General features: G+C 41.5%; 1 protein-coding gene across 6 annotated transcripts in view; it reads right to left on the bottom strand.

The window, feature by feature from the left end:
* Nucleotides 1–18,806, bottom strand: part of LOC140205546 (centrosomal protein of 128 kDa) — a 642,143-nt gene that overhangs the window by 259,929 nt on the left and 363,408 nt on the right. For all 6 annotated transcript variants that reach the window (XM_072273171.1, XM_072273204.1, XM_072273166.1 and 3 more), the window contains one exon: nucleotides 6,531–6,723. In XM_072273171.1, coding sequence (XP_072129272.1) covers nucleotides 6,531–6,723 — 193 coding nt within the window. The remainder of the gene's footprint in view (nucleotides 1–6,530; nucleotides 6,724–18,806) is intronic.

Raw genomic sequence — 18,806 nt, 5'->3', positions numbered from 1 at the left:
AGCGACATCAAAACAAATAATAAAATGCATCATTTGCGTCAATGACCAACACAGAGGGAGGCAGCCTACAAGTGTTGCCATGCTTCTAGCACCAACGTAGCGCGTCCGCAACTTACTAACCCTAACCCGTATGTCTTTTTGGAATGCAAAGGAAACTGGAGCACCCGGAGGAAACATGCAGTGATGGGAAGAATGTACAAACTACTTACAGACAACCCCTTATAGGTGGCAATTGAACCCCAATGTTACAGTTGGCACTGTAAAGCATCATGCTAACCACGAAGCAAAAGGAGGAGAATTAACAGCACTGTTGGGAGACAGAGCCACATATGGACCAGCATCAGTAAGGACAGTGTAAAAGAACATTTGCAAATCTGATGGGTATCTTTTTAACAATGCAGTAGTTTCTTGGTTACTGATTAATTATTTGAATTTAAATTCTGTAGCTGCTATGGTAGGATTCAAGCTCCAGGTCAGTGGTGCAGATGGTCCTGAAGATCAGCTGTTGGGTCGGTAATTTAAGCATGGTGTTACTAACTCTACTTTGAGAATGTTGGCAAGCCTAGAGGATTTCAATCATGTGAAGTACAGACATTTCTGTGCTGGATGACTCTTTGACATTGTCAGGGTAGAGTTCTTCATGGTGAAGGAAGCTAAGAGGAGAACCGATCTGATTAAGATGCATAAAATTGTACACTAGAAAGGCTCATTTTATTTAGCAGAGAGACTCATAATTAAAGTACATGGATTTGCAACAGGAGGAGAGGAGAAAGCTGAGGAATTAGTTTTACACCTAAACGATGGTGGAGGACCAGATATCACTGTCTGAAAGGTTGGGGGTGGGGGTGGAGGAAGGTAAACCTATTCACATTTAAACATCACCCGGATCAGTCTGCCAAGAACTGGGGAGCAGAATTAGTCTATGTAGTTCATTTGACATATGATGGGCTGAATGGCCTCATTCTACACTATAAATTCCTCTGATTCTGTAAGGTTGATATTTGTCAGAGTGCTCATGGATTACTGTACCGCTGAACTTTCAGATTAAATAATTCTATTGTCTTTTCTGTTGGATCCATCACAGGCACATCCCCCCCACCACTGATAGATTTAAAGATTAACTTTATTTTTCACGTGTAAATCAAAACATACAGTGAAATTTGTCATTTTGCATCAAATCAGATCAGTGAGCATTGTGCTGGGATGCAAGTGTCAGCACCAAAATAGCATGTCCATAACTTACTAACTCTAACCAAATGTCTTTGGAATGTGCGAGGAAACCGGAGCTCCAGGAGGAAATCCACGCAGTCACGGGAAGAACGTACAAACTCCTTACAGGCAGCAGCAGGAATCACACTCCGATCTTACAGCCGACCACAATATTATTGTGCTGCTCCAGCCTTGGGGCAGTGTCTACAGGAGATGCTGCCTCAGGAAGGTTGCATCAGTCACCAAGGGTCCCCAACAATCGGGCCATGCACTCTTCTTGCTGCCACTATCAGGCAGGAGGTACAGAAGCCTGGAATCCCACACCACCAGGTTCATGAACAGCAACTTTCCTACAACCCATCATGTTCTTGAAATGACCTGCATAACCCTAACTGTACCTCTGCAATGGAACACTATGCACAATGACCAAGCACTCTTGTACAGTGAGGACTAGACCATAATACCAAGGAGCAGAAGTCGGCCATTCAGCCCATCGAGTCTGCTCCACCATTTTATCATGAGCTGATCCATTCTCCCATTTAGTCCCACTCCCCCGTCTTCTCACCATAACCTTTGATGCCCTGGCTACTCAGATACCTAACAATCTCTGCCTTAAATACACCCAATGACTTGGCCTCCACTGCCGCCCGTGGCAACAAATTCCAGATTCACCACTCTCTGGCTAAAAAACTTGTCTTAGATTATATCCCAGGTCTTGCTTCTACAGTCTTTCTTTTATTGTATGGTATAAATTTATGTTCTGTGTGTCATTTCACTGTCTGTTTTGATGTACATGTGATAAATAAATCTAAAATCTGAAACTTGAAATCTGATCTGTACTTATGTGCCTGTGGTGATGCTGCAAGTTTTTCACTACACCTGTACCTCACTGTAATTGCGCACGTGACGATAAACTCAACTCAACTTGAGGAGCAACAAGGATGTTCTTGATTCCTGGCTGATATTTACTCTTCAGCCATCAGTACAGATATTTTCATTCACCTCAACACTGAGCTGATTCCACAACCTATGGACTCACTTTCAAGGATTCTACAACTTATATCATTATTATTCAGTATTATTTATTTTCTTACTTATTTTTTTTGTATTTACATAGTTTGTCTTCTTCTGCGCATTGGTTGTTTGTCAGTCTTTGTGTGTAGTTTTTCATTGATTCTATTGCATTTCTTTGTTCTACTGTGAATGCATGCAGGAAAGTGAATCTCAAGGTAGTATATGGTGACACCTACATATTTTGATAATAAATTTACTTTGAACTTCTTAATCTTTCTCCATAAAACAGATTACCTGGCCTTTTATTTTTATTTCCACTGCTGCCACTCTGTCTAGTACCATCTCATCATTCCTATAACGAGTGGGCAGGGTGGGGATAAGAACAATATATTATACCTAACTGTGCATGTTAAAACTGTGCAGCTTTAACATAACTTCTCGTTAATTTCGACATCTCAGCTACTAAAGTATGTGATCAAGGTTGTGGAGAGTGACTTGTGACCCATGCCCTTGTGATTCAGATAATAAGTGCCACACTAAGCCACAGCTGGCTCTGTGGATATACATATTTTATGTATTTAATACCTTTCTCAATGTGTGTCCCAAGTTTATACTATTTTATTGAAGCTTAATTTTTTGGGAACCAAGCTTTTTTATTGCTTGAGGGGCAGCTGAATAAATTCCTGTGAATTGGTGATGTCTGCAAAAGAAACTAAATAATTCCTGTGGGCGACATTTCTTATATCACCACAGTGACTACATTTCAAAACTACCTTATCATTAATGTAAATTCATTGGATGTCCTGGGAGTGTGGAAGATGATATGTGAATGTAAATACCTTACAGAATTATTGTCCCACCTCAAATAAAGGACTGTAAAAAATGTAAAGGTTACAAAACAGTATAATACTGCTGTGATGAAAGGTCATTGACCTCTAACATAAACATGGAACATAGAGCAATATGGCACAATACAGGCCCTACAGCCCAAGGTGATGTGCCAAACTTTTAACTGACTCCAAAATCAATCTAACACTTCCCTCTTACATAACTCTCAATTTTTCTAACATCCATGTGCCTATCTAATAGTTTCTTAAATGCCTATACCATATCCACCTCTGCCACTACCCCAGCAGAGTGATCCACACACCCACCACTCTCTGTGTAAATAACCTACCTCTGACATCTATCCATACTTTCCTCCAATCACCTTAAGATTATGCCCCCTCATATTCGTCATTTCCACCCTGGGAAAAAGATTCTGCCTGTTTAGTCTATCTATGCCTTTCACCATGTTGTACATCTCTATCAAGTCAACCCTCATCCTTCCTTGCTCCAAAGAGAAAAATCCTAGCTCACTCAACCTATCCTCATAACCTGCTCTCCAATCCCTGCAGCATTCTGGTAAATCTCCTCTGCACCCTCTCTAAAGCTTCCACATCCTTCCTATAATGAGGTGACCAGAATTTAACACAATATTCCAAGAGTGGTCTAACCAGGGTTTTGTAGAACTGCAATATTAATTCATGGTTCTTGAACTCAGCCATTTAAGGGCAGCAACTCTGTATCTCTCTCTACTGAGGCTGCCTGATCCACTGAGTATTCATAGCTCCAAACTCCCTCTACCTGGTTTCTTGAGCATACAGAAGTAATCAGAATCAGAATCAGGTTTATTATCACCAGCATGCGACGCGAAATTTGTTAACTTAGCAGCTGCAGTTCAATGCAATACATAATATAGAAGAAAATAATAATAATAATAATAAATAATTAAATAAATCTTATTCAGTATACTTTATACAGTATACGTATATTGAATAGATTAAAATTCTATTCAATAATAGATAATAATAGTAATACAATAATAGAGCAATATGGCATGGATACAGTCCCTTCAGCCTAATAAATCCATGTCACCCAGCTAGTCCCAATTTCTTGTGTTCAGCCCATATCTGTTAAGCCAGGCCCCTCCTTGTACCTATCCAGGTGGTTCTTGAATGATACCATTGTACCTGCTTCAGCCAGTACCTCGGCAGCCCATTCCCTCTACTCACCATTCTCTGCATGAAAAACTCGTCCCTCAAGTTGTTCTAAATCTTTCACCTCTCAGCTTTAACCTATGCCCCATGGTTTTGAATTCCCCTACCCTAGGGAAGAGACCGCTATCCAAAACTCTCAATTTTAAACTCTTCTATAAGGTCCTAAGACCATCAGACATAGAAGCAGAATTAAGCTATTCAGCAATTGAGTCTGCTCTGCCATTTGATTATGGCTGATTTATAGTCCCTCACAACACATTTCTCCAGCCTTCTCCCCGCAACCTTTGAACCCTATCAACTTCCACTTTAAATATATCTCCACTTTAAGGTCGCTCATCATTCTCTTGTGTTCAAAGTTTTAAAGCCCTACCCTGGCCAACTTCTCCCTATAACTCAGGCCTTCTATTCCTGGCAACATCCTCATAAATTCCTTCTGGACCCTGACAAAAGTCTTAACTCAGTAAGGATGCTTGAATTTGAAGTAGCTCCCGATATTTACTTTGAAAATAAACTCACTCTTTCTGGTTACTTTCACCACAACACCTGTTCCAGTTCGACAGGTTTCTTTTCTTTTCTCAACAGCATCTACCCTCGCCCAATAGCCTCATGGTGTGGTGTGCTTCTTCTCAGCACGCAGAGGGAAGATAAAGTCAATTCTATCATTGTAATCTCATAGCTCCACAGCTGGTCTTCCATTACACCATATACTGGGTTTGTTTTGTGTTTCTCATTCTGTACTGATCCGCTGCTGTGTTCAGCAATAGCTCATCACACCATCGTTTACTCACCATGGGAGGTCATCAGTCACATACAGGGGTTATGGTAGGATTCTTAGATTCCCCCAAAGTTTCCGCGCAATTTGATAAAGTTGTTAAGAAGTTGTATGATGTGTTGGGCTTCATTAGTCAGAGACTGAGTTCAAGAGCCATGAGGCAAAGTTGCACCTCTATAAAGCCCTGGTTAGACCAAACTTGGAGTACTGTGTTCACTTTTGATCGCCTCATTATAGGGAGGAAGTGGAAGCTTTAGAGAGGGTGAAGAGAAGATTTAACACTATTATGCCTAGATTAGAGAACAAGACTTACTAGGATAGGTTGAGCTAACTAGTGTTTTTATCTTTGGAGAGAAAGAGGATGTGATGTGACTTAACAGAGGAAAACAAGATGATAAGAGACATAGAATGAAAAACCAGAAACTTTTACCCAGGGTGGAAGTGGGTAAAAAGAGAGCAATAAATTTACAAGGATGTTACCTGGATTGGAGAGCATGCCTTATGAGAATAGGTTGAGAGAACTTGGCCTTTTCTCCTTGGAGTGATAGAGGATGAGAGGTGACCTGATAGAGGTGTATAAGATGATGAGAGACATTGAAACATTGATCATGTGGATAGCCAGAGGCTTTTTCCCACAGATGAAATGGCTAACACGAGGATGCTTGGAAGTAGGTATGGAGGGGATATCAGGGGTAAATTTTTCATACAGAGACTAGTGGGTGTGTGGAATGCACCGCCAGCAATGGCGGTGGAGGTGGAGACTATAGGGTCTTTAAAGAGACTCTTAGATAGGTACATGGAGCCTAGAAAAATAAAGGGCTCTACGATAGGGTAATTCTAGGCAGTTTCTAGAGTAGGTTACATGGTTGGCACAACATTGTGGGCCAAAGGGCCTGTAATGTGCTGTAGATTTCAATGTTCCATGTACTAAATTAATGGTGATTGTTAGAAATATAGGGGGGATATCAGAGATACTGTAGTTCTTTTACATAGAATGATAGGTGTATTGAACACCCTGGTATGGGGTTGTTGTAGAGGGAAATACATTCGGATCATTTAAGAAACTCTTAGATAGGCACATGGATGATAGAAAAATGGAGAGCTATGTGTGAGGAAAGGGTTAGATTAACCTTGGAGCACATTAAAAGGCTGGTACAACATTGTGGTCTGAAGGACCTGTGCTGTGCTGTAATGTTCTAAGTTTTAATGACAATTCTATCATTTTAACCTCAAAGCTCCACAGGTGGGCTTCCATTATACCATAAACCTGATTTGCTTTCTTCGTGGTGCTCATTCTGTAGGGATCTTCGGCTGCGTCCTGCGGTAGCTCGTCACTCACCATGGGAGGTCATCAGTCACATTAATTACAAATTCTGACTGCTCCTTCCCATTCCCAGAACCAGACTAAATTCATCAGTACTGGTCAGAAACATCTCACAGGCAGCTACCTTCCAGACTACCTTTCACGTCAGCAGTGCATGGGTTACAGAACTAACCTCTTTTCTCCCTGTGAATCTCCTCCAGGAGATGCTCTTGCTTCGTGATTTGCTCCATGAAAAGCTCGGTCTCTGACTCCTTGCTCTGCATGAGCTCCTCCAGCTGTCCTCGACACTGCCGGAGATGCGATCGCAGCTTGAGCTCCCGTCCATCGCGCTCCTTCACTTCCTCACACAGCCACTGTAGCTTGGTCTAGAAAGTGACATGGTCAATCAGTTTCAACCTGCATCCAGCACTATCTAAATCAATCAGAATTTTAAAACCATGATATGTCACTGAGAAGGAGTTGATGCTAGACAGTGATTATATTTAACATTCGACACAATGGTTCCATCACCCCACCACATTGTGAAGTTTCAGTCCTGAAATGTAGTACACTTTTTTGTGCCTGGAAGATGAAAGTTGAAGTCAAAGTACATACGGCCTACACCACCTTGAGATTCATTTTCTTAAAGGAAAATAAAGAAAGGCAATAGAATTTATGAAAAAGTATACGTTAATAAAGATTGTCAAACAAAAAATGCTCCAAAAATGTCATCCTGCCAAAGGCAGGCTTAGGAGATTGACAAACACAGTAGCCAGAGGTTTAATAAAAATAACATGTTAATGATTATAAAAGAATTTACATTGAGAATAAGAATGATTACACTACCGTTGTGAATAAAGGTTATCCTCTGTGGAATTCCCTGCCACAGGAAACAGTTGAGGCCAGTTCATTGGCTATATTTAAGAGGGAGTTAGATATGGCCCTTGTGGCTAAAGGGATCGGGGGTATGGAGGGAAGGCTGGTACAGGGTTCTGAGTTGGATGATCAGCCATGATCATACTGAATGGTGGTGCAGGCTCGAAGGGCCGAATGGCCTACTCCTGCACCTATTTTCTATGTTTCTATAGCCAAGCATGCACATTGATCTGCACAGGAACAGTTATTACCCTACAACCATCAGACTCCTAAACAGTATGGATAATTTCTGTCCCCTTAACTCGGAATTGATCCTACAACCTACTGCCTCGTTTTCAAGGACTCCACAATTAATGTTCACAGTATTAATCAAATACTTATTTATTTGCATTTGTCTTCTTTTGCATGTTGGTTGTTAGTCTTTGTTTAGGTATAGTTTATTTCATTTCCTGTAAATGTCTGCAAGAAAATGAATCTCAAGGTAGTATATGGCAATATAGTCATACTTAGATAATAAAATTACTTTGATGTTGACTTCTGCTGCCAACCCCTTTGTCCAAGAACCAATTGTAGCTTCGGTGAAAGTTGTCCATTCACAGACTCTTCCACCAAAAAGTAAGAATGCAGCCCATCTATATTTTTATTCTAAACTTAGTTCTAGCCATGCAATCATTATGGGTACCTTTAAGGACCACCAAGTACAGTATCAGCAAATATAACAATCCCAACTAAAAGACCTCCACCATCTACATATTTACAGAATTGGAAAGGCTTATTAAGTGGTTTAACTACTCCTACCAGATTCTTATGGCAGCTGTCCCATCACTGCTGTAAAAGAGAGATGCAGATGTACTTATCACATGAACATTCAAACATGCAGTGAAATGCATCGTTTGTGTTAACAATCAACACACCTAAGGACGTGCTGTGGGCAGCTTGCAAGTGTTGCCACACATTCCGGCATGCCTAACATACTCTGCAGAGCAGCACAGAACACAACAAAACATAATATACCAAGTGACAAAGCAACAACAGCAAAACAAGTTCCTCCCTTCCTCCCTCCCTCCCACCCACACATTTACACAGTCCTCTAACCCCAGGTCAGGCGGTCTTCTTTAGCCTCCAGCAGACTTGTAGAATTGCAGGCAGTGCGCCTTCAACTTCCCCAACACACTCTCAGAGATTCATAGACTTTGGGCTTTAGCCATCAGATCTCAACTTCTGGGCTTCTGATCAACCTTCAGGTTTCAGTCAGGGCTTCCAATTGACCTTCAGGCCTCAATATTCAGTATCCAACCCAGATTCACCAATGATGGTGAATGAGAACCCTGGATTACAATCCCAAACGCTAGGCCTTGAACTCCAGTCTGGCAATTCATATACCCAGAGGGTCACTAACCCTCATTCTTCTTTAATCTGCTGACATCTGGCCACATCCATGTCACTGACTTTGAATGCAGAGTGGGGAGCTTTAGACTCCAGTCCTTAACTCCCTCATATTCATGTCCCAAAACCCTAACCTAACCCCTAACTCCCCTCTCTACCACCAAAACCATCTTTATGAACCTAAAAAAAAACTATAAAGAAAGAATGTCTACCAATGATCCCTTTCAGTGACAAAGGAAAATAACAAGATACGAAATGGACATATGGGGTGCTAGGGAGGGTATCACCTCTGGTGAATAGGCTTGGCATGTCTCCTCTGGGGCAGCTCACTCGACTTTACTCCCCACCAGACACTTAGCTCTCACCTGTGGCTCTGAGTAGTTGTTTGCATATGACCGTGGCAACACCCTGGTAGACCACTTTGACACTCAGGTTAAACCAGCTGAAGATAGACCGCAGACCTCATACACCGGTGAGACAGGGACATGCCTGCCCTAGCACGCAAAGTCAGCTCTGGCAAACTGGGCAGATGAGATGAACAGGGAGATCCAGCAGGGAGGTCAGGAAGGCAGTTCTGCAATGCTTTATGGAGAGAAAAGGGCAGGACAAGGCACTGAAGAAGTCACGGTCATCCACCATAATCAAGGAAGATCCCAGTTGTGATGACTATTCGAACTATTGGACCCAGACTCCCAAGGTCAAGAGAGTGGAACTGCCCCAGTCAACAGCTTTTCCAAGGTCATAGTAAGTCAACGTAAATTTATTGCCAAAGTACATATATGTTAGCATATACTCCATTGAGATTCATTTTCTTGCAGGCAAATAAAGAAAAACAATAGAATTTATGAAAATCTTTTCATAAATAAAGACTCACAAATAACAAATGTGCAAAAGAAGATAAATGGAACAAATAAAAGAATAATACTGAGAACATGAGCTTCAGAGTCCTTGAAAGTGAGCGTGTAGGTTGTGGGATCAGTTCAGAGTTGTAGTGAGTGATGTTATCCACACTGGTTCAAGAGCATGATGGTTGTAGGGTAATAACTGTTCCTGAACCTAGTGGTGTGGGAACTACTGCTCCTGTACCTCCTGCCCAATGGTCAGGAATTCTGTGATAGTGGATGCTGCTTTCTTGTTGTAGGGCTCCATGTAAACGTGCTCAATGGTGGGGAGGGTAACTTCCACTTTAAAAATTCCCCTGCACAGGTTCAGACTGCCATCATCAGAGAAAACGGACAACTAACAATCACATGGACAGTATGACCGAATGAAGCACTTTCTGGTACCGACATCAAAATCTATAAATGACCTCCTTTCAGCAATTTTTTCCCACCCCCATCCCCTCTTCTTCTATTCTCCACTCTAGCCTCTTACCTCTTTTCACCTGCCTATCATCTCTTACAGGGTCCCCTCCTTCTTTCCTTTCTCCCACACTCCACTCTCCTCTCTTATCAGATCCTCTCCAACCACTTACCTTTCCTACCAACTTGGCGCCTTCCCCTTTCCTTTCCAGTCCTGATGAAGGAGCTTGGCCCAAAACGTTCGACTGCTTATTCACTTCCATAGATGCTGCATGACCTGCATAGTTCCTCTAGCATTTTGTGCGTGTTACTTTGTATTTCCAACATCTGCAGAATTTCTCATGTTTATCAACGACCTGAATCTTTTCTCCATATCTGCTTTCACGTTTGCATTTAGTTTACTTTCAAAGAATGGTTCTTAAATATAATTAAGACACAGTTAGAAAGATTTTTGCATAGCAAGGGAAATAAGGGATATGGAAAAACAGCAAGGTGGGTGGAGCTGAGTCCGTGGCCATATCAGCCATAATCTTATTGAATGGTGATGCAAGCTCAACAGGTGAAATAGATGACTTCTGCTCCCATTTCATACACTCAGTGGCCATTTTATTAGGTACACTTATACACCTGCTCATTAATTCAAATATCTAATCAGCCAATCATTTGGCAGCAACTGAATATATAAAAGTACTCAGACATGCCACAGAGGTTCAGTTGCTGTTCAGACCAAATATGGGGAAAAAAATGGGGAAGAAATATGATGTAAGAGACTTTGACCATGAAATGATTGTTGGTGCCAGGTGGGGTGGTTTGAGTATCCCGGAAATACTAATCTCCTGGGATTTTCATGCACAACAGTCTCTAGCGTTCACAGAGAGTGATGCAAAAAAACAAAGAACATCCAGTGAGTGACAGTTCTGTGGATGAAAATGCTTTCTTCATGAGTGTCATTGAGTCATAGAAGGTCAGAGGAGAATGGCTGGACTAATTCAAGCACACAGGAAGGCGACAGTAGCACAAATAACCATGCATTTCTGAACATACAACACATCGAACCTTTAAGTGGATGGACTACAGCAGCAGAAGACCACAAATATACTCACAGTGGACACTTGATTAGGCACCTACAGTATGTAATAAAGTGGTCCCCATATGCTTTCCTTCAATCTCCTTAAAATTATGCCCCCTCGCATTAGCCATTTCTGCTCTGGAGAAAGAGTCTCTTTACGTTCTTATTCCAGACAAGAGAAGGTGGATCCTGTGAAGCCATCCTGTTGAATGCTGCTTTTCTGATTGAATGCTTGGAAGAAAGCAGGTAAAGGTCTTTTTTTTTGTCTGGATAAAGCATCTAGTAATGATGTATATATTTTTGACATGACTTTGATTCCAAACAAATATAATAGAAAAGCTTTATTACAGCTTTATTTCAGCCTACGGCTAAGCAGGAAATAACAACAAAACTCTGCTGGAAAACAAAAAGGTCTGTCAGCAGCACTCTTGTATGGCAAGGAAGCTGAAAGGGAAAGACGTCACGTTAATCTCAAGCCTTCAGTGAATGGCTGTAGTCAGATTGAGCTAAGCATCTTAGCATTAACGGTAATTCACAGCCACGAAGGAACAAATGCTTCAATAGTTGCATGGAAGGTAGCACCATATCCCACTGAAAATATGTTACATACATCTGCACAATGCTGCTATGAAAGCTATTTATAACACAAATTAAATATTTTCTAGCATGCACAGATGAGCACAAGCATACACTTGTAAGAAAGCCAAGAGAAACATGCTATAATTCTGTCACAGTATGATAGAATTATACAGTCCCTTTCATCCCACCTCATCTCTGCTGACCACGATCCCCGTCAATGCTAATCTCTGCTTGCATTAGGCCCGTTTGCCTCTACAACTTCCAAGTACATGCCCAAATGTCTTTTAAACTTTTCAACTGTATCTACCCATTTCACCTCCTCGGGTAGCTTGTTCCTTCAACCAATGTGGAAAAGTTACATAATACATGGAACATCGAGTACAGTTCAGTGCAGCACTGTACAGGCGCTTTTGACCCAAGACTTTGTGCTGACCTTTTATCTTACTCCAAGATCAATCTACCCTTCCCTCCTACCTAGCCCTTCTTTCATCCTTGTGCTTACCCAAAAGTCTCTTATATGCCCCTAATGTTTCTGCCTCTACCACCACCACAGACAGCATGCTCCACACACCTACCACACTCTGTGTAAAAAAGCTATCTCTGACATCTTCCTTATACTTTCCTCCAATCACCTTAAAGTTATGCCCCCTCACATCAGCCATTTCTGCTCTAGGAAAAAGTCTCTGACTGCCCACTCTACCTTTGCCTTTTATCACAGAACATAGAACATAGGATATTGCAGCTCATTACAGGACCTATGCCCACAAAGTTGAGCCGACCTTTTAACCTACTCTAAGATTAATCTAATCCTTCCATCCTACATAGCTGTCCATTTTTCCATGCCTGTCTATGAGTTTACTAAATGTCCCTAATGTATCTTCCTCTTCCAGCTCCTCTGGCAGGGCAATCCATGTGCCTAACACATTCTTTTTGCATTACTTACCTAATTAACTTTTAATACACACACTTCCTTTACTCTCTGTATACCATTGTGTCATCACCCACAGCTCTAATCTGCTAATTAAATTTGCTGATGATACTACATTGATTGGCCTTATCACAAATAATAACAAGGCAGTCTACAGAGAAGAAGTCACCACCCTGACACAGTGGTATCAAGAAAACAACCTCTCCCTCAATGTCGCAAAAATAAAAGGGTTGGTTGTGGACTACAGGAGGAATGGAGACAGGCTAGCCCCTATTGACATCAATGGATCTGGGGTTGAGAGGGTGAACAGCTTTGAGCTCCTCATCATACACATCATCGAGGATCTCACGTGATCTGTATATACCAGCTGTGTGGTGAAAAAAGCACAACAGTGCCTCTTTCACCTCAGATGGTTGAAGAAGTTTGGCACGAGTCTCCAAATCCTAAGAACTTTCTACAGGGGCGCAGTTGAGAGCATCCTGACTGGCTGCATCACTGCCTGCTATGGGAACTGTACTTCCCTCAATCACAGGACTCTGTAGAGAGTGCTGCAGACAGCCCAGTGCATCTGTAGATATGAACTTCCCACTATTCAGGACTTTACAGAGACAAGTATGTAAAAAAGGTGCAAAAGATCATTGGGGACCCAAGTCACCCCCAACAACAAACTGTTCCAGCTGCTACCATCCAGGAAACAGTACCACAGCATAAAAGCCAGGACCAACAGGCTCCAGGACAGCTTCTCCCACCAGGCAATCAGACAGAGTAATTCAAGCTGATACAATTATATTTTTATGCTATATGGACTGTCCTGTTGTACATACTGTTTATTATAAATTACTATAAATTGCACATGCACATTTAGACGGAGATGTAATGCAAAGATTTACTCATGTACGTGAAGGATGTAAGAAATAAAATCAATTCAATTCAATCCAATTCACACACATACATATATGTAGTAATTTATAGTTTTTATTATTATGAATTACAATGTACTGCTGCCGCAAAGCCACAAATTTTATGACATATGCCCGTGATACTAAACCTGATTCTGATTTGGATTTATTGTAATTTATAGTTGTTTTAATTATTATGTACTACCACAAAACAACAAATTTCAAGACGTATCCCAGTGATATTATACCTGATTCTGATTCAGTGTAAAAATCTAACCTCCGACATCCCCTATACTTCCCTCCAAACACCTTGAAGTTATGCCCCTTACATAAGCTATTTCAGCCCAGGGTAAAAAGTCTCTGCCTATCCTTTCAATCTATGCCTCTTATCATCGTGTACACCTTTATCAAGTCACTTCTCATCCTCGTTCACTCCAGAGAGTGAAGCCCTAGCTTGCTCAACCTTCATTTCTCACCTGTCACCTTAACCCTCCACTCTCCAGAATCAAGAATCTCCTGCTCTGGGGAAAAGACTCTGCCCCTCATAATTTTAAGGTCAGCCCTCAATTTCCAGTGAGAATAAATCCAAACTTGACTTACAAATGGAGCCCTCCGTTCCAGTTAATACCCTGGTGATCTCTTCTACACTCCAATTCTTCCTCCAGTGTGGTAAACAGCACTTCAGTGCTGAACAATCCATTTCTCCAAACTGAACCATGACACCCCTATCCAGAGCATATTTTGCTTAAGAAAACATTCCAAGGAGTTCACAAAAAGGATGCCAGGGATCCATACCTGAAGAGGAAATGGCTTGAAGCTTGGAAAAGAGAGGGATCTTAAAGATTAGCTTTATTTTCTAACCATGCTAGTTAGACTTCCCTCCCCACCCCCCACCTCTTTCAATCTATTACCCTTGACACTGCATTGCACTGTAAATACTTTAAGCATTTTATAATGCTGTTTACATTTTAAATACATGTTGGTATTCAATTATTTATGCACATTTTATTCTATATCTGTACCTTAACCTCTATTTTTATATAATTCTTGAAACTTTCTAAAATGTTAAATATTGTTTTGTATTGCACATCGCTCCCTAACCAACACACCACAGAATATTCACAATACATGTAAATGTATAAGGTGAATAAAATTTATCTATGATTTGTCACACGTACATTGAAACATACAATCAATGCATCATTTGTGTCGACCAACACAGTCCAAGGATTGTGGCGGGCAGCCCGCAAATAGCATAACCACAATTTACGAACCATAACCTGTACATCTTGGAATGTGGAAGGAAACTGCAGCTCCCAAAGGAAACCCACACAGTCAGAAATAGAACATACCAACAGTGGCAGAATTAAACCCAGGACCCTGATGGTGTAAGGTGTTATACTAACTATTACACTACCATGCCACTAACAGATGGGTTTTCAGCATCCAAGAAACAACGAAGAGAGCGTTAAAAAGGCTTAGAGCACATTAGAACAGCAGGACTAACACTTCATGCTAACATTAAAAGTGGGATGAAACGGAAAAAGGTGCACGCGTCTTCAGTCAGAAGACAACCACCTAGGGGAGGATAAAGTATTGCAAAGATACTGTATGTGAAGACAATGGAGGAATTTGTAGAAGACTATAAGCATTTTAATGATAATAAAAGTCAAAAGTCAGAGTAGTTTATTTATAGGTAAGCACAGATGCAATGAAAAACTTACTTGCAGCAGCATCACAGCATTAAAGACACAACATTCTCAAGAAAAAACATAAATTATAAATAAATTGAACAAGAACATAATTATAACCAAAAATATATATAGTTCATTGTTGTGCAATGTGGTCAAAGTGGTCACAGAGTTGCTATACTGAGGTACTGATTCAAGCTTTGTTGGTTGTTTCAAGAACCAAATGGTTGAAGAGAAGTAGCTCTTCTTGAAACTGGTGCTGTGAGACTTCCGTCTTCTGTCTCTCCAGATGGTAGCTGCGAGACGATGGCATGGTCTGATGGTGGAGATCTTTTGATAACGACGTTGCCTTATTAGGGAATGGTCTATACCTGTCCATAACGTCAACAGCTTATTCTCCTCTGTCGATGTTGCCTGACTTGCCAAGTCCAGCATTCTGTATTGTAATCCTGCATAGGTCAATAAGGATATGGATGACAGGCATTTAGTGCAAGTGTAGACATTTTTCCCTGCCTTCACTTTCCGATTTGTTCCTAATATTGAGGAACAAATTGGAATACGGGGGAAATGAGAGGCTGAAAAAGTAAGAAACAGCATGAAACGTCTCAACCCAAGCAAGGCTGCAGGACCAGATGATGTCAGTACCAGGGTGCTCAAAGCCTGTGCCCCTCAGCTATGTGGAATACTTCACCATGTATTCAACCTGAGCCTGAGGCTCTGGAGGGTTCCTGTGCTGTGGAAAATGTCCTGCCTCGTCCCTGTGCCAAAGACGCTGCGCCCCAGCGGCCTCAATGACTACAGACCGGTGGCATGGCCTCCCACATCATGAAGACCCTGGAGAGACTTGTTCTGGAGCTGCTCCGGCCTATGGTCAGACCACACTTAGATCCCCTCCAGTTCGCCTACCAGCCCTGACTAGGAGTTGAGGATGCCATCGTCTACCTGCTGAACCGTCTCTATGCCCACCTGGACAAGCCAGCGAGCACTGTGAGGGTCATGTTTTTTTGACTTCCCCAGTGCGTTCAACACTATCCGCCCTGCTCTGCTGGGGGAGAAGCTGACAGCGATGCAGGTGGATGCTTTGCTGGTGTCATGGATTCTTGATTATCTAAAACTGGCAGACCATAGTACGTGTGCTTGCAACACTGTGTGTCCGACAGAGTGATCAGCAGCACTGGGGCTCCACAGGGGACTGTCTTGTCTCCCTTTCTCTTCACCATTTACACTTCGGACTTCAACTGCTGCACAGAATCTTGTCATCTTCAGAAGTTTTCTGATGACTCTGCCATAGTTGGGTGCATCAGCAAGGGAGATGAGGCTGAGTACAGGCTACGGTAGGAAACGTTGTCACATGGTGTGAGCAGAATTATCTGCAGCTTAATGTGAAAAAGACTAAGGAAGACCTGAGGAGAGCTAAGGTACCGGTGACCCCTGTTTCCATCCAGGGGGTCAGTGTGGACATGGTGGAGGATTACAAATACCTAGGGATACAAGTTGACAATAAACGGGACTGGTCAAAGAAGACTGAGGCTGTCTACAAGAAGGGTCAGAGCCGTCTCTATTTCCTGAGGAAACTGAGGTCCTTTAACATCTGCCGGATGATGCTGAGGATGTTCTACGAGTCTGTGGTGGCCAGTGCTATCATGTTTGCTGTTGTGTGCTGGGGCAGCAGGCTGAGGGTAACAGACACCAACAGAATCAACAAACTCATTCATAAGGCCAGTGATGTTGTGGGGATGGAACTGGGCTCTCTGATAGTGGTGTCTGAAAAGAGTATGCTGTCCAAGTTGCATGCCATCTTGGACAATGTCTCCCATCCACTACATAATGTACTGGGTGGGCACAGAAGTACATTCAGCCAGAGACTCATTCCACCGAGATGCAACACAGAGCGTCATAGGAAGTCATTCCTGCCTGTGGCCATCAAACTTTACAACTCCTCCCTTGGAGGGTCAGACACCCTGAGCCAATAGGCTGGTCCTGGACTTATTTCTTGTCATAATTTACATATTACTATTTAACTATTTATGGTTTTATTACTATTTATTATTTATGGTGCAACTGTAACGAAAACCAATTTCCCCCAGGATCAATAAAGTATGACTATGACTATGACTATGACTATGATTGACCAACGTGGATCAGCTGTTGAAGCTGGGTTAAAGAACCACTAGCAAAGATCTTAAGCTCAGGATCTCATGCCACTACACAGCAGGACTAACAAATTCTTCATAAATATACACACTTATCAGAAATTCTAAACCATTCGATCTGACTTTCACCTCTCTGCAGTTTCTGTCTCATTTCTCATTTGTCCTCTCAAGAGTTTCTATAAGAGTCATGGAGCTGTATAGCTCAGAAATCACATCCATGCCCATCTTTTTGACCATCTACAGCAATCCCATTTGCCTGCATTAGGACAATGTCCTCCTATGCTTTGCATAAGTCTGATAAAAATAGTGATTGTATCCCATTCTATGACATATTCAAGTAGTATTCCAGATATTAACAAATCTCTGTGTAAAATAAAAACTCTCTCCTCAAAGCTTCTTTAAAATTCCTTCCTCTCACCTTTAACCTATATTCTTTTGTTTTTTAATACCCCACAATGAGTAATTGTGATTAATTACGCAAGATTTTGATCAAGACAATTAGATCACACAAGATCAAGACTTGCTTAAAACTTCCAGCAACTTACGTATCTCTTGTGTTTCTGATTAATTACTCTATCCACAACTATTATAATTTTATGTACCTCCATTAAGGTCACTCCTCAATCTCTTCACTCCAGGGAAAACAAACATCGCCTATGTAATCTCTCTGCATAACTAAAATCCTCCGATCTTGGTGAATCTTCTCTCACACTCTCCAGTGTAATAATACCCTTCCTATAGTGAGGTGATCAGAACTACACACAACACTTCAAGTGTAGTTTAACCAGCATTTTGTAACATTGTAAAATTATGTCCTAACTTTTGTATTGCATGCCCCAACCTATGAAGGCAAACATGGCTTCTCCACCATCTTATCTATAATTTTTGCACTTTCGGGGATCTACGGACTTGCACCCTAAGGTCCAACTATTCACCAACATTCTCTACTACTCTATCATTCACTGTATAAGCACTATCCCTATTTGACTGCCCAAAATACATCAACCCATACTTGTCAGGATTAAATTCCATGCGTCAACGCTCTGCCCTACTTTCCATCTGATATATATCCTTGCTGTAGCTTTGGACAACCTTCAAATTTTGATTTGGAAGCAAATGGAGAGAAGGTATCTATGAGTTTAGCTCATGTTTAGCTCTTGATTACATTGACTCTCTGAGTGACAGCTCAATACAGGAGATCACCTGAAATGAGAACATTTATGACATGCATGAAGTACCAATCTAGTACTACGAGCAATTGCTTTCATCCATACTGATCTTCAGAGGGTACAGAAGAAGCAGTAAATATAATTTCAAGTTTCAGAAATAGATGAAGGAACCAAAATTGTTTCTGCTGGAGATAATTTTGAGATGACTTTGATTTTATTGGGACAAGTAACAGCTCAACATGCCAAGGGACATCAGGCAAATGTTTGCAAGTACAAAAAAAGAAGCTGACAGAAGTATATCTGTCTAGAGGATAAATGTCAGAGATTTTCACCAATACAGGCAGCAAAGATGGGACTCTAAAGAATAATTTCAATGCATTTCAGGAGAAAGACAGAATTGCAGAATATAGTGATGTGG

The sequence above is a fragment of the Mobula birostris genome, chromosome 1 (assembly GCF_030028105.1).
Source record: "Mobula birostris isolate sMobBir1 chromosome 1, sMobBir1.hap1, whole genome shotgun sequence".
Taxonomy (NCBI): Eukaryota; Metazoa; Chordata; class Chondrichthyes; order Myliobatiformes; family Myliobatidae; genus Mobula; species Mobula birostris.
This window is presented reverse-complemented; position numbering and strand designations above follow the sequence as displayed.